General features: G+C 40.0%; 1 protein-coding gene across 1 annotated transcript in view; it reads right to left on the reverse strand.

Annotated features, from left to right (window-relative positions):
* LOC104602927 (zinc transporter) overlaps positions 1 to 21,632 on the reverse strand; it is a 54,676-nt gene that overhangs the window by 21,007 nt on the left and 12,037 nt on the right. The window contains exons 5-9 of the mRNA XM_010266800.3: positions 21,319 to 21,397; positions 21,008 to 21,138; positions 20,791 to 20,877; positions 20,531 to 20,643; positions 5,551 to 5,681 (exon numbers count right to left, since the gene is read on the reverse strand). Coding sequence (XP_010265102.1) covers positions 5,551 to 5,681; positions 20,531 to 20,643; positions 20,791 to 20,877; positions 21,008 to 21,138; positions 21,319 to 21,397 — 541 coding nt within the window. The remainder of the gene's footprint in view (positions 1 to 5,550; positions 5,682 to 20,530; positions 20,644 to 20,790; positions 20,878 to 21,007; positions 21,139 to 21,318; positions 21,398 to 21,632) is intronic.

A 21,632-nucleotide genomic window follows, 5' to 3' on the forward strand; every position in this document is an offset into this window, starting at 1 on the left:
AGTTTTTCGGTTGAAGAAAGCACTATACGGTCTCAAACAATCTCCGAGAGCATGGTTTGGAAGGTTTACGAAGGTAATGCTGAGTACAGGTTACAAGCAAAGTCAAGGTGACCACACATTGTTTATCAAACACACACCTCAGGGGGAGTTACTGCACTATTAGTCTATGTGGATGATATAATTGTTACTGGGAATGATAAAAAGGAGAAGGAAGCATTGAAAAACTGCCTTGCCAGAGAATTTGAGATAAAAGACTTGGGGAGACTAAAGTATTTTCTCGGAATTGAAGTTGCACATCTAAACAAGGCATCTTTATCTCTCAACAAAAGTATGTTGTTGATCTTTTGAGAGAAACAGGAAATATGGCATGTAAACCAGCTTCCACGCCTATAGATCCCAATCATAAACTTGGAGAAACCCACGAGAATGCAAGTGTAGACAAGGAGATGTTCCAAAGACTAGTTGGAAAACTCATTTATCTTGCACATACACGACCGGATATTGCATATGTTGTAAGTGTAATAAGTCAGTTTATGCATAATCCTAAAGAAGTTCATCTGCAGGCTGCTCATCAAATTCTGCACTATTTGAAAGCCAATCCAGGAAAAGGAATTTTATTCAAAAGAAATGGAGGATTGACTCTTGAAGCATATACAGATGCCGATTATGCAGGATCTCCAGTAGATAGATGGTCCACTTCTGGTTACTGTACCTTCTTAGGAGGAAACTTAGTCACTTGGAGGAGTAAGAAGCAAAATGTAGTGGCTCGGTCAAGTGCAGAGGCAGAATTCAGGGCTATGGCACAAGGAGTGTGTGAATTACTCTGGTTGAAGATAATTTTAGAAGACCTGAAGATTCCACGAGAAGAACCTATGAAACTATACTGTGACAACAAGTCAGCCATCAATATTGCTCACAATCCTGTTCAACATGACAGGACGAAGCACATCGAAATTGACCGACACTTGATAAAAGAGAAACTGGACAGCAAGTTGATTTGCACTCCCTATGTGTCTACAAAAGGACAACTAGCCGATGTACTTACTAAAGGGCTCAATAGTACAGACTTTCGGAGAATTATAGCCAAGCTGGGAATGGAGGATCTCTATTCACCAGCTTGAGGGGGAGTGTTGGAAAACGTGGGGTTATTGGTTCAGATCTGAAAATAGAATTGTATATATTCCTAGGATTGTGGAAGGATTGATTTAGAATTGGTTCAGATCTGGACAGCAAGTTGATTTGCACTCCCTATGTGTCTACAAAAGGACAACTGGCCGATGTACTTACTAAAGGGCTCAATAGTACAGACTTTCGGAGAATTATAGCCAAGCTGGGAATGGAGGATCTCTATTCACAAGCTTGAGGGGGAGTGTTAGAAAACGTGGGGTTATTGGTTCAGATCTGAAAATAGAATTGTATATATTCCTAGGATTGTGGAAGGATTGATTTAGAAAGTTTTTTCTTTCTATTTCTTTCTTTCTATTTTCTCTTCTTTCTATTTTTTCTTCTTTCTATTTTTCTTTCTTTCTATTTATTGCAGCAGCTTACTGTATAAATATGCCCATTGGCAATAGAATGAAACATATCAGTATTCTACCATTCCAAAACAAGTCTTCAATTAGTTTTTTGACTCTCACCCCTCCCACTGCTCTCCAACTTCTTGTCACCCATGCTTCTATTTCTTCTACTGGGATTTACCAGTCATTTTCTTCTTTTTGTTGATAACCACCAAATAGAATTTCATTAAAAAGCTAAAATCACACTGCTTAGAACCAGAGTAGGTGGACAATAACAACCTTAGAACAAGCCAAAAACGGACCAAAACAGCAAAAGAAATTCCTTCTACAAATTACAGCCTGATCTTGGGCAATCCCAATCCAAACTATCTTTTCCTACCCCCAATCTTGCCAGGGTGTCAGCTAGCCTAATTGCACTCCAGGCCTCCTGGATACCCAAATGAATGAGATGTTTAAGTTGGCACCAAAGGAATGAGCCAATCAACAAAATAATTGTTTAAACAACAAAATAAGTTGTCACCAACTGTTTAAATTGCCGAGGTATTAATTCTTAAGATTGCATCAACAAAATAATTGTTTCATAATCCCCCTTGACCACTATATTCAATAACCCTTGCTCAACTATCGGTTTCAGGCCCTGAATTAAGGGCCTATTTGGTTTGTGGGAATAGAGGTCTGGAAGCAGAATCGGAATGGGTCATTCTGATTCCAACTGTTTGGTTGAGCGGAATCAGAATTCCATTCCTGGTGGAGTGGCACTCACCCATTTGAGGGAATGGCCATTCCCTCCCCCTCCCTTGGGAATGAAATCCCATTCTGGTTGATTCTACTTTCCATTCCTATTCCTATCTGAACCAAATAGACTATGGGAATAGACCATTCCGATTCCAAAGGAGTTTGATTCCAATTCCGATTCCGAAGGATTTGATTCCGATTCCTACTGCGAACCAAATGGACCCTAAATCCAACAGCTCTGTCCTTAGAGAATTTCCATACCCAATTGGCCCTGGATGGCTAAGAATTACATTGTCAGCAGAATCTCTAACCACTCCTCCCACTCCTGAGCTCCCGGGGTTTCCAAAACAGCACCCATCAAAGTTTAGTTTACAACTTCCATCTCCTGGTGAAGTCCATTGACCACTCTTTGTGGTACCAGTACCCTATTATTAAAACCTGCAAAAATATTCCACCCTCTTAGTAAATTATTTAGGCTTACTCCACTGAACTCTTTCTTAACTTGAGCCCAATGTGCAACCCTTAGTGTTGTAAGTCCGATCAGCTCCTCCACTTCTTTGTAATTTCTTCAAATATTCTGTTATTTCTTTTACTCCATAAACCCCACAACACTGCCCCTCTCATGCACTGCCACAAGATTTTCTGTCTTGGTCTAGAATATCTCATAACCTGTGGCTTAAATAGATCCACCACCTCTGAAGGAGCTGTCCACTCTTTACCCACCAAAGAGAAAAAAGTTGCCAAATCTGAGATGCATAAGAGCACTGAAAAACAGATAATTGGCGCTTTCCCTGTCTTTCTAGCAAAGAACACAAACATGAGGAGGAAGAGTCCAATTTTTACACTTCCTTTGGAGTCTGCAACAGGTGTTTAAGATTTGCTTTGCAGCCTCCCAACAAAAAACCTTTACTTTGAGGAAATTAGGCTGGAACATAATTCTTTAGCTGGGAAAGGAAGGTTGTCAACTTGGTTAACAAGGACTTTAAAAAAACATGATCGGTGCTTTCCCCGTCGTTCTAGCAAAGAACACAAGCATGATGAGAAAGAGTCCAATTTTTACACTTCCTTTGGAGTCTGCTACAGGTGTTTAAGATTTGCTTTGCAGCCTCCCAACAAAAAACCTTTACTTTGGGGGGAATTGGGCTGGAACATAATTCTTTAGCTGGGAAAGGAAGGTTGTCAACTTGGTTACCAAGGACTTTAATAAAAGATGAACAAGTGTAACTGTCATTTACACATAGAGTCCAAACCCTCTATCACCCATCCCAAAACCCTAGCAACATAGGGATTTCCCCCAAAGATAGTACTAAATATTTTAAAGGCCACTCCTTAACCCCACAACCCAAGATTCTGGCACACTCCATGTCTCCACCACAAATCCCTCCAAATTACACTAACCTCCAACCCAGTTACCACTTCCACTAACCTCAAAATACACCTCAAAGCTCTCAAATCCTGGAAACCCTTAAATTCCCCTAAGATCAAGGTATCATCTGTAAATTACAAATGCAATACCACCTGTCCTTGTCTACCCACTATAAAACCCCAAAATAACCCCTTCTCATCAGCTCTTTTCAACAATTTGCTCATGACCTCAGCCACCAAGAGAAATAACATAGGGGACAACAGATCTCCTTGTTGAATTCCCCTAGTTGCCTCAAAGAAGTCCTGTGGGGCACCAATGATCAGAATTGAGAAATGAGTGACTTTTAAACATCCCATTATCCATTTTATCCATCTATTCCCAATGTCCATTTGTTCCATCACCCACTGCAAGATCCCAATCCACATGGTCATAGACTTTCTCCAAGTCCAATTTAAAACAAATCCTTTTTTCCTTTCCTTCCTAAACTCCTCTACAGCCTCATTCGCTATAAGGATTTGATCAAGAATTTGTGTGTTTTTGACAAAAGCCCCTTGTTCACTTGAAATCACATAATGCAACACCTCGTTCAATCTAACCAACATAACTTTTGCCAAGATTTTGTACAAACTTGTAGTGAGACTTGTAGGCCTAATATCATTGGTGGAGACAGCCCCTGCACATTTAGGAATTAAGGAAACATAAGTGGAATTCATTCCTCTCCCCACTTTCCCTCTTTCAAAAAACTCATTAAACGCTTTCCACAAGTCCTTTATGGTCTCCCAGCATTCTTGGTAAAAGATTAGCGCAAATTCATCAGGACCTGGTGCTTTATCACCACTCTTTCTTCTCTCATTTGCTAAAAAATGAAAGTACTTGCTCTTTCCATCCCATCCCCCTTCCCTCAACCATTTACATCTCGATTTTTGTTGCCAACAGATTTCCTCCCTTCTTAAAATCATTTTTAACTCAGCCCTTAAGCCCATTCTTTTCCTTCTCTCTTCCTCTTGCAATCCCCTTCCCTCCTCTCTTTTGATCCTACCCACCCCCTCCACCTGTTTTAACATTTCCATCTTTTTTTACCCAACTCTTCCAAAAACCTGAACATTCCAAATCTTCAACTTATTTTTGATCATCCTCAGCCTTTGCATAAACTGAAACCCAGCACACCCTTCCACTTGCAGAAGGATTCCGTTTCTCTAAAGCCACATCATTATTCAACTTATCTTTTTCCTGACCTTTCTCTTCGAGTCCTCTAAAACACCTTCCTTACAAATTCTTCACCCCCCCCCCAAAAAAAAAAAAGAATAGACCCAGTGTTTTACTCACCTCCACTTTCTTTGTTTACTATTCATTTGGTGACTATTTCAAATGAGCATAAGAGTTTCAGGTTGTAAATTTTGATGAGAGTTCCACTTGAGGGAGGGGTTATTAGAGGCCATGAAAGAAGCATTTTAATTAGTTATTGGGCCAGATGGGCTTGGTTACTCTGAGATAGCTCATCTGTTAGCCCTCTTACAAGGGAAGACCAGAAGAAGTTGGTATATGGCATTGGATGGAATGGACATGTGGTTGAAGGTGAATGCCACATGGGGTTAAGATGGCTGCAATCAAGTTTTAAAGGACCTTAGGGTTTAAGATATCAGGTTAGATGAGTACTTGTGTTATCTTTCAATCAGAATTTCTCACTTGGAAACCAAGGTCTGCTGTCAGTTTAGCACATACTCTAGCTAGGATGAGCGTAAACAAGGATGAGTTAGGTTGGAGAATGCCAAGGTAAGGTGCAAATTCGTAACTGTCATATATAAGTATTAGTGTGAATGTAACTGTATCAGTCAATAATAGTGTTGTATTTTTTAACTTTCTATTATTAATGATATTCACACTTACTGATCAAAAAATAAAGCTTTTAAGCACAAACAAGACAGCACATACCAAATCCCAAAATTATAGAGCAAATTAGGAATCCCAGTAATGAAAAATCCATTTTGTACACAATCTCCATGATGATGATGCATCCTCCAGCTACCATTAAGTGCCTTGGAGATGAGAAGACCATATGCAATCTGCAAAGGGGCATAAATTACATCAACCATCATGTGCCCCTAATAAGATCTCCTCAGAGAAGCTATATTAAATTAAATTATGTGAAAAATGAACTAAAGATCAGAATAATCTAGTCATGAAGAAGAAATAGGTATCTGAAAGAATATACAGTCTCTCAATGCAAACAATATCAGAAATGAGAGTTCATATCACAGATCAGCTAAGCCCAAACTGAATCCATAAATATAATTAGTATTGTTGTTGAAACAATAAATGCATTAACCCATCAAAACTATATACAGAAGTGTCCCTGCACAACAAGCTGCTATATAGTGGGAACCCAACAGTCAGTGCCCATAAAATAAAATAAAACATAATGTATGATTCACATGTAATGAGTTAAATAAAGATAGAGGGAATCACTGGATTCCTTGTGATGCAGTAGTGCTGGAACAAACTATCACAAGACAGGAAGAGAGAGAAAGGAGAAAGGGTAGAGGAAGAGAAAAGAGAGAGAGAGAAATCCCAAGGAATCACTCCAAGGGGTCCTAGAATCACTCTAGGGTTTGTAGGAATCACACCATACAGCAAACTTGCAAGAGAGCTCTAAAGAAATTCATTCATTAGCTTCATGAGGAAGAGAATACATCTATTTATAGAGTGCCTGTGTGGCCCGGAATACTGTTCACCATAATTACAAAAACGTCACTCCTTGTCTTGTGTTTCAAGAAACAAAATAACTTTCTATCTACTAATGCAAATAAACTGAAAGTTGAAAGGCAAGCCCTACTAAACTAGAGGAACAAGATGCTATAGCCCAGGCTAACACGGGACTAGTTAAAATGACAAAAATACCCATACTGTCCAAATATACAAAAATACAGAAAATTCCAAATTTGATTCTTCAGCTCCTGCATTATTCTCCCCTGGTTCAAAAAAGCCCGTCCTCGAGTTTTGAAGAACTTGAGGGTGAAAAGTTGATGTACCTCAATGAAAAAAGGAGTAGTAATTCCCATAGCTACTTCAACACACTTGGACTGTAGAATTTTTTTAAGATAAATAAAGAAAAAAAAAATCATTATTGAAAAGAGTTTACAGCTCATATGGTGACAAGAGGTCATCCCCAAGAAACAGTCAGAAAAAAAAAAACAGACTTAAAACAAATTATATCAGAACCCAGAAAATTAAGCATTCAAAGAGCTCCAGAAGTCTGCTCCAAAATCTTCTTTCTTTAATCCTTGAAAATCTGGCAGGATTAACACCCAACCTATGACTGATGAACTAATTCGAGCCACCACCTATTCTCAACTTTTTTTCTTGTTCTCAAAGATTCTTTTATTTCTTTCCTTCCAAACTTCCCAGCACACCATGAATGGAATGCAGCTCCACATCAGCTTGACCCTAGAACTACCCTGAACTCTTGGCCAAAGTCCAAAGATTTCAGCTTGATCTGATATTGACCACCTGTCCATCTTAAACAGCATGAAGAAATAGAACCATATTGAGGAAATGAAGCTGCACCTGTAGAACAAATGCATGATACACCACTTGACTCTTTATGTTGTCCTGAGTCAGAACACACCCCTTGACTAGCAGCCAAGCAAAGGCTTCCACTCTTGGGAGCACAGGTTTCCCCCATACTCCCTGAACTGGATCAGATTCCACCATGTTTCTGATAAATTGAGTACATTGACTTGACTGCAAATTTCCCATCCTTGCATTCCTTCCACCACCAGCTATCATCTACTAACGGATTCATTTCCAACGGCTGTAATTTGGACAGCACCTCCACACATTCCTCCATCTCCCAGTCAAGTAAAGGTTTTCAGAAATAGGTACACCCTTCTGACCCAATCTGTACAGCCTTGGACAGATTTCACAGAGCCTCCCTAACCCAGACCAATCATCCTCTCAAAATCTAATGTAGATGTCACACACATGAATATAAATGAATCTTGGAAGCAACGTATGTCTGAAATACTGCCTTCCATAACCTTCATTCTTAAATCATCAATAACATTAGCTTTTTTTCTTTTTTGATTGGAAATGGCAACTTCGTTAAAATTAAAACTATGATAAGGTACATCTGTCAACTCCTAAGAAGTTGACCCAAGTTACATACTCATTACAGCACTGACCAAAACATGTTCTCCCTTACAGTCCCTTGTTTTGCTAAGGTATCCGCTAGCCCATTAGCTGACCTTTTTGTCCACTTAAAGCACAGACCAATCTCCCTCGTTATATTCATTATTTCCCTTATCATCTGTCTATATTTCCATGCTCCCAAACAACCTGACTGCATCCACCCCATTAACAGCTTAGAGTCCCCTTCAATCTCCATTTGATGTAGTCCCAAATGTTTGGAATATCTTACGCCGTTACGCGGTTACACCTTTAAGTAAAGCCATCACCTCTACTCTTAACAATCTCCTTCTCCTATTGGCCCTGAATACATGGCAATAATTCTTCCTTCCCCATCCCTAAATACTCCCCCTATACCCGACAGGCCCAGATTACCTATAGAGCTGCCATTCAACTTTGTATTTGGGGAAGTTGACGGGGCCCACATTTCATGCACCACAGGCTTTAGGGATATAGTACTTGCCACCTCACTCCATCTTTTGTAAATGTCATCAGCTGAAAAGTCCTTAAAACAGCTCACTGGTTTTAAACCAATGAATAACCTTAATAGTTATTCCTTCTACAATTTCCTCCTTGGATCTTTTAGTATTCTTAAAGATCCTATTATTTCTTTCTTCCCAAATTGACCAAAGAGCAGCTGCTCTTGTAGCTCTCCACATTATTCTACCCCGCTTCTTTGCTTGCCTGTAAAAGTTTGGGTCAAAAAGGCTTACCACATCCGGGGGAGGGGTCAACCTGCAACCAAAGAGAGAAGAGAAGCAAGACCAAATAAAAGACACAAAAGGACAAAATATTAAGAGGTGTGTGATTGTCTCACCAAAACCCAAGCAGAGGCTACAAATATGGGGTGCAAGGCAAAGGTTTGGCCTTTTCTTTGCAACAACCTCCAGAGTATTGATTTTTTGGAGTGCAACCTCCCAACAAAATCCCGAATTTTTGGAGCAACAAGACTACACCAAACCTCCTTTGTTGGAAAATTCCCTGCAAGGTTAGAGGACTAGAGAAGGATAATATAAAAAGAAGCACAAGTGAAGACACCAGAGGTGGAGGGTTTCCAAATTCTGCTATCCAAACAAGATTGATCCAAAAAAACCAACCCTAAGAGAGCAGCAAGTTCATCCACCATCTCCATTTCCGACTCTCTTAACCCTCTCCTCAATCCAAAATCCCAAGAATTATCAATCAGCCTATCTTGTGGTGAATCTTCCCCTTGCTTATCACTATGAATTTTCATATCCAAAATCTCAACTGCAGCATTTGGAACGTTTCCTTCAACCTCTAGTTGAGAAATCTCCATCTCTATGTGTTCAGCTACCCTTGGTTCTTCAACAAACTCTTAAACTTCTGCCATTAATGATGTTGGTGGAACTTGTACTATCTCAGCTTGTAATTCTTGTATTGGTTCAGTTGAACTTGTAAGGTAAAGTCATAACTTACTTCCTTACTGACATCTACTACAACCAACACATTTGCATCTTGTACCTGAATTTCTTCAACTTCGTCCACTTCTATCTCTTCTTGATCATTAACCTCAAGCTGACCATGGGTGTTGTAAGTTTCGTCTTCAACAATTCCAATCTTTTCTTGGTCCGCACCCTTTTGATCTTCAATTTTTACAACTTCTATACGTTGAAATTCTCCATTCACAACTTTAGCTCTAGAATGGGCATCAACATGCAAGAAATCATCTTCTTTATCTTCAACTTTGTACTTTCTTCTCATTGGCTTCAAATTTTTTGTTGTAACCAGCTGCTTCTTCTCTATCTTAAGAGCCAATGCAAAGGCATGATCTAAGTCATAAATCTGAATTGTAGACAATTCATTCTTGATATCATCCCTGAGTCCATTTGTGAAATGAATTAATTTGTTCCTTTCATTTTCTATAATGCCATGTCTAATATATAATTCAAACTTATGCATATATTGAACTACAGATAGCATTACCTTGCTTGAGATTAGTCAACTCCACATATAGATCATCATAGAAGTATTGTGGAATGTACTTTTCTTGCAAACACCTCTTCATCTCTGCCCATGTGGTAATAGGATATTCACCTCTGTTTTCTAGTCGTTGCTCAAGAGTTCTCCACCATACTTTAAAATGACCCAAGAGCTTCATGTGTGCAAATATAAATCTTTGTTTTTCAAACATATCATGCCAATTGAAATATTCTTCTAGTTTAGCAATCCAATCAAAGAATGCCTGCCAGTCTCCATCTCCCTTATTTTTTTTTTATGAATGAAAGTAGTTTTATTAAATCAGATATCAATAGTACAATCAGCCTAGGAGGAGGCACGAGATGTTACCCCCCTAGGACTGAACCATATACACCAAAACTGCCCAGGCCTGAGACACAATTACAAAGTAGCCCAAAATAGATCTCCCCTTGGCACCCCTTGCTTGGCCAAAGAATCAGCCATTGCATTTGCTGATCTTCTAACCCATTGAAACCTGACAGTCATATTCCTTGTCATCCATTTAATTTTCTTTAACAGATCCCTGTAGCCCCAACAGGCTGTTTCTGGGCTGATTAGACAGCCTACTACTACATTGGAATCCCCTTCTACTAGCATATTGGTCACTCCAATTTGACTAGCCATCTGTATACTTTGTACCGCTGCTAGTAGCTCTGCCCTTATTGAATCGCCTTCACCCACTGGTCCGGAAAATAGAGACAACATATTGTTGTCATTGTCTCTCAGAATCCCACCTATTCCCAATGGCCCTGGATTACCTTGGCTGCTACCATCAAAATTCAATTTTACCACACCATCCGGAGGGAATCCATTCAGCTTGTGATCTGATCTTGGTGGAGACTGTAGCAGCCACTGCAGCCCAATTTCTCCTTAAGTCATCAAAGGAGTAATCTGCCAACAAGTGTGAAGATTTTAACCATGAGATAGTCCTTGTCAATATGCATTACTTGATTTCAGCAAGACTTCTTCCCTGTTCTTGAAATATTCTTGCATTTCTCTCCTCCCATACAGTCCACAACGTAGCAGCTCTGATACATTTCCACATTAGCTTCCCTCTTTTTGTCAATCTCCCTAAGGCAGCTGGAGTGAACAGCAGCTTTACTTCAGAGGACAAATTCCACCTGCACCCAAATAAAGAAGCAACCCTATTCCAAATATTGGTAGCGAAAGAGTATGATATCAGCAAATGGTTACAGTCCTCACCCCTTAATTTACACAGAGAGCACCAATTAGGGGACAAGCACATAAAAGGTTTCTTCTCTTGCAAGTTTTCCACAGTATTGATCTTACCATAATAGGCCTCCCAACAGAACACAGCTATTTTGAGGGGAATTGGTCTTGACCATACCTCTTTAACGGGAAAGACCTAAGAGAAGGGATTGGAGCAAAGGGCTTTAAAGAAAGAAGCACAAGTGAACGAGCCAACCATGGTTAAGGACCAGACTCTTTTAGATGGGTTAGGGGGGGTCCAAACACACCAAATCTAGAAGCAACAACAGCTCTGAAACGCAAAGAGATTCTTCATCCCTTAGCCCTCTTTGAAACCTGAAATCCCAATTTAAGGCCAAAGGGCAAACTGGGGGGAAAGGAACCAAGAAATGGGTTTCTTTTAAAAAGGGAGATGGAATAGAGAGAAGGGAAATGGTCTTTTAGGGGTTGAGAGCTCACCCAAGTATCTTCCCAAAAAAGAATGAAGTTTCCGGAGCAAGCATCGTACCTTACAAAACTGAGGAACTTAGGGAGAATGCCAGAGATAGCCTTCCAAGGTGTTGTGAGCAAAGCCCTTTGGGATACTCCCACATCCCAACCTGATTCGGAACAACCATGGATACTTTTCACTACTTCATGCCACAACCTCTCCCTCTCCAGAGGCCACCTCCAAAGCCACTTACCTAAAAGAGCCTCATTCTTGCTCACCACGTTCCCTAATCCTAGACCTCCTTCTTCCTTACTCCGACACACCACCTCCCACCTAATCAAGTGATCTTTTTTCTCTTCACTAGGTTCCCATAAGAAATCCCTCGTTAGTTTTTCCAACCTCTTTGCCTCCTTTTTAGGAATTCTAAAGACTGACAAGAAGTATAAAGGCAAGTTGGCTAAAGTTGTTTTAATCAAAGTAACTCTACCCCCCTTGGAGATATAGTTTCTCTTCCAAGCTACCAATCTTTTTTCGAATCTTTCCACCACCCGGTTCAAGAACCTACTTTCCTTTGGATTTGCACCTAAAGGAAGTCCTAGGTAGGATAGAGGCCACTGAGAGCAGGTGCATTCTAGCAAGGCTGCTATAGACTCTAACTCCTCTCTGTTCAAGTGAACTCCCACAACACAGCTCTTCTCAAAATTTACCTTTAAGTTTGAGAACCTCTCAAAGTGAGTTATTACATCCTTCAAATTCCTTACCTCCATCAAATCACAACCTTCACAAAAGATTATTATGTCATCTACAAATTGAAGATAGGTTACTGAAACTCTACCTCTACCTATTCTCCACCCTCTTAGAGATCCGGCTCTATCTACTTCTAAGAGGAGTCTACTGAAAGCATCGGTAACTAAAGTGAAAAGGAAGGTAACATAGGATCACCTTGTCTCAGACCCCTACTAGCTGGGAAAAAATCATTAAATACCCCATTGACTAGGATGGAATAATGGCAATTGGACAAGCAACCATTTACCCATTCGAACCATTTATCCCCAAACTCACACTTTCTTAGCACAAGTAGTAAGAATCCCCAATCCACCAAGTCATAGGCCTTTTCAAGATCAAGTTTGCAAACAAAACCTTGACGCCCTGATCTCCTCATCTCCTCTACACATTCATTTGCTATTAGAATTTGATCTACAATTTGTCCCCCCTGAACAAAAGCTCCTTGCGCTTGGCTGATAAGACAAGGAAGCACATTTTTTATCCTCAAAGATAAGGCCTTAGCCATAATCTTATAAACACTAATCACCAAACTAATAGGTCTAAAATCCTTTGGATGCTTGGCCTCTTTCTTCTTGGGAATCAAAACTAAAAAAGTAGCATTAATTCCACGACTCATAACTGGGTTATCCTCAAATTCCTCAAAGACCTCGATTAAATCTTCTTTGAATACGTCCCAACAGTCTTAGAAAAAAGCCATTGTAAACCCAGACGGCTTTTTTTTATTTCTTCCTCCTCAAAATTCCTTTCCAGCCAACTTCTACTTTCTTCTGGAAGCCTCTACCAGGTAACGCCTTCCAACTCCACACTAGGTCTTAGGGGTCTCCTCAAAATTGATTTGAAGTGCTCAACAAAACAGTTGGCTATCCTCTCTTGGGTGTCAAAGACTATTCCATCCACTTTCAGTTTGGACACTAGGTTTTCCCTTCTTCTTCCATTGTCTAGGTTATGAAAGAATTTAGTATCCCCATCTCCTTCCTTAATCCATTTACATCTAGACTTCTACCTCCAAGAAATTTCTTCTCTTAAAACAACTTCATCTAACTCTCATTTTAGTTCCCATCTCCGATCTCTCTCCTGAGAGCTTATGATTCTTTGAGATTCCTTCGCATCCAATTCCTCTATTTGGGTCAACAGAGAGGATTTCCTTTCTTCTATTCTCCCAAAATGCTCCCTATTCCACTCCTTCACATGTGCTCGCAATCTTTTAAGTTTTTTGTGGAATCTTACCCCTTTCCACTTCACCCCCCTTAGGTCTTCTCTCTACCATTCCTCAACCTTCTTCACGAAGTCCGGGTGAGTCAGCCACATGTTCTCAAACCTAAAAGGTCGGGGTCCTTGCCAAAAGGGTTCCTGTCCTAAGCCAATGGGGCAACGGTCAGAAGTGACTCTCGGTAAAGCCCTAGTTATCAAGTCTGCCCACTTATTTTCCCAGCTTTCAGTGAAGAGGAATCTATCTAATTTGGAGCAGGTTGGTGTCTCCTGAAAGTTGGACCAAGTATAGAGGGCTTGCAGCATTGGGAGTTCTTTTAATTCACAGTTATTAATAAAATCAATGAATCTCCACATGCTGGTTGTGATGACCTGTTGGGGATTATTTGATTCATTCGTAAATCGGATTACATTGAAATCTCCCCCTAAGCACCACAGACCATCCCAAAGCCCTTGTATCCATTCCCAAAAATCATTCCTCTCTTGGTAATTGCTTGGTCCATACACATTAGTTAGTGCCCAAGTAAATCCATCCTCTACCATCCTGAATTTTAACGACTGAAAAATTTCCTACTAGCTCCTCCACAGCATCCTCTCTCCAAAAAGTAACAATTCCCCCTGAAGCCCCCCAAGAAGGTGCTGACACCCAGTTTATTCCTCCAGACTTCTAGATACTTCTTGCCCAACTTCTATCAATATCAGCTAGTTTGGTCTCCTGTAGCATCACTATATCCGACCTTTCCCTTCTAAGGAGGTCCTTAATTAGCCTTCTTTTCCTAGAACTCCTCAGCCCCCTTACATTCCAACTGAATATTTTCATGGATATAAAAGATTTGACGTCCCCTCTTGAGGTCAGGCCCCTACTTGGAGGCTTTCCTTCTCTCCCCTCTTCCGCTAAACTCCAAATTTTCTTCTATATCTAATATCAACCTTTCCACCTCTGATCTTTTCTTCTTCCTTCGACTGTTAATTGTTCCAAATCTACTTAAGGCTGCTTTTGTTTTATTTTGCCTTTCCGGAAGTCCTTGGCTTTCCTCCACAGATTTCTCTGTTTGCCTATACTCCTCAAAGAGGGCACAAATTTGTCCCCAAATCCTCTCCAGTTCCTCCTCCTGCTTCTTTCCCATAACTGATTCATCCCCAGCTTTTTTGCTACTTTGAGCCCCTGTTTTTACTGAAACTTCTTGAACCCCACCCTGCCCTACCTCTTCCTCCTTTCTCTTATACTCCTCCAAAAACCTACAGATCTGACCCCAGATCTTCTCTAACTCCTCTTCCTGTAATTTCCTTCCCCTTTCCACTTCTTCTCGTCCTTGACCCTCCTTATCCCCAATTAAATATTTTCCATCCATGGCTGTTGAATTAAGTTGAGCTGCAAAAGTACCTGTTCCAGGCAGAAAACCCACATCAGTACCATAAAACGAATGGACAATATTACCTGACAGGTTGTAGGAAGAGGCCAATGGATCTCGAGAAGCAAAACAAAGGGGCAAGGTCACGTCTACTCCTTCCAAAAGAGGTGACTGTGGGTCCCCGTTATGTTAAGCAAATATTGTTTTAGTCCTTGCATTATAATCTGCCTTTAGATGTTGTCCCCTGATCGATACCTCTGTGTTCGGTGACCGAGGTATGTCCTGTTCCTCTGGTCTTCTATCAATGCCTAGCTGCTCTAGCAAACTGGGAGCAAATTTAGGAGACGGTAACCTTTGCCTCTCCTCTATAAAATCTGCAGTAGACCCCACTTCCTTAGGTAAGGGAGAAGGTTGAGTGAACTTTTCTTGAACTGAATCTTTTAACACCGAATCTTCGTTTTCTAAAAAAAGCAGCTTGGTATGTAGGCTCTCATTGTCGCTGAGGGGTTTGGCTTTCTTCAGTTGTAGACTTACTTGAAGAGCCTTCAGACTCTGAATCTGAGTTGCTTCCTCCGTCTCACCGTCCTCAAAAGCATCCGTGGTATTCTGGTTTTCTGTTGCCGGAATGATGGAGAACCCTTTCTCCACTATCGTCGGATGAGGCTTCTTGAACCTCGGATTGCGCCGTTTTGGAGAGTCGCCATTTTTCTTCAAGCTTGGGACCCATGCCCAGTTCATATTTGGCGCGCCACTGCAGCGAACTCTACTTCCTGCAAGCACTGGTTGCGAATGGCTCGAGGGAGACGATGATAGACTGACTTTTCGGTCCATCATCTCCCCAACTCCTTTGGTCACGTGCCCACTTAAAAGGGCGCGTGATTTTTTAAGTTCTGGGTCCACCCGATTTTCATTAACCAGCCCATTCTCTTTATTAGACCCATTAGATCTTGATGGGCCTGGGCCCAACCCCTCTATCCCCTTGCTAGCTCCTTTGATCACATGCCCACTTCAAGGGCGCGTGGCGTTTAAAATCTGGGTCCACTCGATTTATAGTAACCGGCCCATTCACTTCACTAGACCCATTATGTCTTGATGGGCCTGGGCCCAACCCCTCTATCCCCTTGCCAGTCATGTGTTTAATTAAAAAACGTGTGACTGGCCTTGGTTCGTTGAACCAGACTGAGCCGGATCACAGGACTGGCTCGAGCCCTGAAACCTTGCCAACCTTTGTTCAATTTGTTTTGAAATTTGAACTGCAGCAAGCCTGTCTCCAATTAATTCCCCTATCACCAACTGAACATAGGACCTGCCATCCCTCAGCCCACCCTGCCATGCAGACTTTCCCCAAGTGTTTCAACCATCCTCTTTTTTCTTGGGGACATCAGTTGTCTTAACTTCTCTTGTAAAGACTAGTTTGCCTTGCAAACCACGCAACCAAGCCTGTTCTGCCCCTTCATCTTCCTCCCTTCTACCCTCCTTCCATAGCTGAGCTTCAATGGAGGTAGTAGGCCAAACAGGGTAAACTAAACCATTTGAAACAACCTCTATCTTCCTTGGAATACCACTGGGTTTAACACCACTTAACAACACTGCAACTGAATGGAGATCACAATCAAACGCACCATATAATCTTGCATCACAGACTACAGCTATTGACTGTAACACTTCCTCCTTCCGGAGGTTGAAAAGTAACCCAAGCAATCTGACCATTACATTGTCCTCAATCAAAAAACTTTTGGTATTGGAGAGAGGACACCATTTCGAGACTGTGGCACCACCAGCCTTGAGTGAATAACTAGAGCTGAAATCCCTACTTCATCTTCACCCAGATCTAACAAGGCTTTACAAGAGGCATAAGGAGTAATCACCATCGGCTTTTGCAGGTTTAACTCTCTGAGTATCGCCTGTGCAATACTTCTCCAATCCTTTGGTAGACTTGAAGTTTCCACCACAAATTTCTTCCCCCAGTTCTTCTCTTCTACTGATGCAAGTTTGCAACTTCTTTTTCCTTTTTTCTGCAATCAACCAGTTTCTGTCACTGGAATCTTCCTCTCTCTTTTGCATTCCCCTTTTCTTTTCCTTTGCTACATCCTCTACTTGTTTTGTTTTCAGCTGCTGAATGAAGTCACTCAGTACCTGTGCCACTACCTTCCAGCCATTACCCCTTCTACTTTCTGGGAAACAGACCACCTGCTTCTTCTTCCCCCAAAGAATTCTTGCAGAGTTATGTAGCAACCTTTTGCATTCCAACTCATACCTCTTCCTTTCATCAAGGTTGAACTTCGTAAAATTTATTTGTTTACTTTTATAACTTGCTTCTGAAACAAACTTCTGCATCCATTTGATCACTTCAAGACCTTCCAGCAATATTGTGGCTCTCTTTGCCTCCCTAATCTTCAAGCTCTGCTGGTCTCTAATCCTTATCTCTTCGAGAATGAAAACTTTTGCTTCAACCTTTATCGCTTTCCTCCATTTTGCAGCTTCTACAAACCTGTTCTCCATTTTACCTCCAGTACCAGAATGGGAATTCTCTTGCTCATATCATGTGTTTATTCTTCACCTCCCTTAAAATTAGGCACTTCCCTTTCTCTTCTAACGTTGTTGAAAACCTTACTCCCATAGCCAACATTACTAGATCAATTTTCTTCCACCAAATTCTCAAGTAAATCAACCATACTTCACATGCTTCAAAAAACCTATCATCATTGATTCTAGACCCACGAGATTGTTTAAATGATACCTAGGCCTATAGAATCAGTCACTTTGTGAGAACATGGTGACTAACCATTAGCTCTTATACCAAACTGATGCAGTAGGGCTGGAACAAACTATCACAAGACACACACACACACAGAAAGGAGAAAGGGTAGAGGAAGAGAAAAGAGAGAGAAATCCCAAGGAATCACTCCAAGGGGTCCTAAAATCACTCTAGGGTTTGTAGGAATCACTCCATACAGCAAACTTGCAAGAGAGCTCTAAAGAAATCTCCATTCATTCATTAGCTTCAAAAGGAAGAGAATGCATCTATTTATAGAGTGCCTGTGTGGCCCAGAATACTGATCACCATAATTACAAAAATGCCACTTCTTGTCTTGTGCATCAAGAAACATAATAACTTTCTATCTACTAATTAAAATAAACTGAAAATTGAAAGACAAGCCATACTAAACTAGAGGAACAAGATGTTATAGCCCAGGCCCACATTGGACTAGTTAAATTGACAAAAATACCCATACTGTCCAAATATACAAAAATAAAAAAATTTTAGAAATTTCCAAATTTGATTCTTCAGCTCTTGCATTACTGTCAATGGACAACCAAGAGGAAAGAGGGCCAATGAGCTCCAAAGAACAACTCCAAAACTTGTCAACAATTCCGGCATTCCTCTCTCCATACCACCCAAAATGTAGTAAGGCTCACTTTGGAAAGAGTACAAATACAAATATGTAGAGGGCCACTCAAAACCTTGACTTTCTTTTTTACCAAGTTTCCTGAAATGCCATCCATCAATTGTCTCCAGTAGAAGCTAGGAAGCACCAATCAACACCAAAGATATCATGAAAATAAGCTAACAAGAACAATCTATGTTGGGTATACTTGTATACCAAGCAACTAGCTTATCTCTAATCAGACATTTTTTAACACTACCATCCAAGCCTAGAAAAAATCTCTTGTAACTGGAGCTTTATCTTTTTAAAGGAAAGCTAACCAAGAAGATTTCTGAAGGATCCCAAATCCAATATCCCTCATTTCTACGATCAGGTCATGGATGATTTGATTGGAGCTCCATCACTAAAAAAATAGGGGTGATCGTTTCTAGCCCAGCTAGGAATACACATATATTATATGTGTATTTAAAGTTGTAGGCCTAGAAGCTTGGCTTGGTCATGCCCATGATCACCTACAAAGTGCCCATATCATCAATCTTCCAATCATTTATATTTTTCTCAGTCTACAATGTCAAACCACACCATTTTGATCCACACCAAAGCATGGGCCAATTTGGAAGGGCTCAAGCTTAATTTGAGTTGCTTCATAATAGCAGCTGAGTAGTAGCAATTTGCAAGAGACGAGCAATGTATGGTGAACACTTGGGTGCTCTTGTAAATATAAATAATGATAGATTGATAGTCATATAAAAGGAATAACATTTAATGAAAATAAGAGTGATAAGGATGGTTTTAACTTATATAAAATTTCTTAATAGAAAAAACATAGAAAGTTGACCCAGAGCTTAAAAAAAGAAGCTTCATATGATAGCCACTATTTTGGCCCTCCAAAAATTCCACCAAACATTGCTTTTTGGCTTCCATGCCTTGAAATTTATGAAGGCCAAAATGCTGCACTAGGACAGTACTCCCAAATGGGAACCAAGCTTGCATCATTTATGTTCTATTTGAAGCTATGGAGTAGAAAGCTGGGAAGAGATCCTTGAGCAGTTGGTTGTGTCACACCATAAGTCACCTTAAAACAGTAGAGAAAACTTTGGCTGTCCGTGTTCAACAACCTGGGCTGTCAACAAGCTCTCCCTACATGACATGTTAGTTCAACTGGCAAGGCATCTAGCACCAGTACTATTAAGAGGAGTCTGTGCAAAGTAACATGTCATGCAGGGAGAGCCCTATTGGTGGCACAGGCTGTTGAATTTAGCCATTTTTTTTCTAAAATAGCATCCTGTCCCATCATTCAATCCATGATAAGATACACTTTTTCAGTTCCTTTACAAACAGCATGCCCATAAGTAGATCTTACTTGGGTCAGGCTCAAAGCCTCAAACCAAACACAACTAACATAACAATTTTTGGACAGGATGGGAGGGCATTTTGCAATAGATCATGAGGATTTAATTATCACTGTCCATAAAAGAACTAAAATATACTATTTTGTCAATTTTAAGGTAACAAAATTTTAGTATAAATTACAAAGTAAAATACTCATACCATTTGTCGGGTACACCAACTGTTTTTATCTTTACAGCTAGGCAATTTTCTTTAGAAACTTCAGGAGCATTATTCAAGCCATCCCACTTTTACCATTCCTAGTCATCATTCGAACTAAAGCTCTTAGTGTAATTTTGTGAAATACTTATTAGGATCAATCCTAAGGCTATATTTGGTTTGATAGAAAAGAAGAGGAAACAGAAAGTCAAGCCCTCAACTTTCTTTTTCTGTCTTATTTTCCATTAAACCAAACATAGCCTAAAGGATGGCCCTAACCTTTCCCCAAATTTGGCAACTTTTCCAATATTTGCAAACCTTAAATGTTGACAACAATATCAAAATTTTGAACCTTATGCACCCTATATCTTCAATTTTCTAGAGAAGTAAACAATCTAGGAAAAACTGTGAAGGTGCTCAACAATATGCTTGAGTCAAGGATTTGATGTTTTGTATATCACACTGAAAGAGCCATTCAGTTACTGATTGGTTATATCTTAATGAGTTCTAAATAGATGATTGTTGGAAGGAGGCACTATTGAATTGTTGTATTTTCTAAGGATTCATAATTCAACAGAGGATATTGCTTTATTAGTGTGGACTTTGGAATGGTGGAAAACAGGATATTCATGCAACTGACCTTAAATGGCTGAGAAGACTTTATTAAATTCAGTTGAGTAAAGAGGTCATGCAAAAATATTCTTTTCACCTATTCTCTTTCTCCCCTCTTCTCATTTTTAAAGTGTGGGGTAGAATCAGAAAAATGATAGCAGGTTCACAAAAAGCCAGTAGCTAAAGAAAATTGTAAGAGAAACATAGCAAGGTACCTCTCCTCAGCAACGCTGTCAACATAGAATATTAAGACAACTCCGAAAAGAATGGTGCTCAAATAAGCCCATGTAGAAAACGGCAAATTTATGCTGCTACCAGAAGCAGAGCCCTGAAGTTACTCCAAGAAAATAGCAAATGGCAAGCAACCAATTGTCAACCAACAAAGAACTGAATAAAAGGAAGATTCTCATAGCTACTCTAAGTTTTAACTAACAAATTTATAATCTAATAGTAGAAGTTATAGAGATAAGCTTACTAATATCATGTCCCACATGGCCAAAGGAAAAAGAAAGCATGTTGCAGAAGTAATAGTTATTGCATGTAGTCGCCTTTTTAGCTGATTCTGTAAGAAACCATGGCTATATCAGATACTTCAGATACCTAATTGCTAGATGTTACCCTTCAGGTAAAATGAGCTAAAATGGAAATACTGGGTACCAGGCATGCAGAACCACATAAGTATATAACAATACCTTGAGTGAGACACGTCTTGCGATCACCCTTCTCAATGCTGATAAAATTCCAGCAATTATAGGAATTATCATTTGCTTCATCCCTAACACTTCCTCTGCCTTAGCCTCCGTGTCAATGTTGTCTTTAAAAGGTATTTTCTGGTTAAGTTCATCAGTAAACTAGGCATGAACAATCATCACCAAGCTGTTTTAACAGATATAGAGAGTGATGATGTTTCCACCACAAGGACAAAAATTAAAAAACAAAATGATATCTAGGCCCTATCTGCTATCTCTTTACATATCTAAGCATCACAAAAGACAAAGGATATAGAATGGTGAATATGTGGCCATAGCCCACCCTTGAGATAAGAAGTAGAATGATGCCATCATTGCAATGAGTCCACCGACCTGGTACAACACTAACCACCATAATTAATTTAATGAGAAAATAAATATATTTTTAGTGTCAGTGTCATGGAAACTAAAGGATCAATAATAGACATCATAAATCCAATGTTGTCAAAATCCTACGATTCACGATTTGAATCATGAATCCCAAGGGTTTTGATTCAAATCTTATGTCTGAATCCTTTTCTGCAAAAATATTACAATTTTATTTTGAATCCTACGATTTGATTCATAA

This window comes from Nelumbo nucifera, chromosome 4 (assembly GCF_055504915.1).
Source record: "Nelumbo nucifera cultivar China Antique chromosome 4, China Antique-T2T, whole genome shotgun sequence".
NCBI lineage: Eukaryota > Viridiplantae > Streptophyta > Magnoliopsida > Proteales > Nelumbonaceae > Nelumbo > Nelumbo nucifera.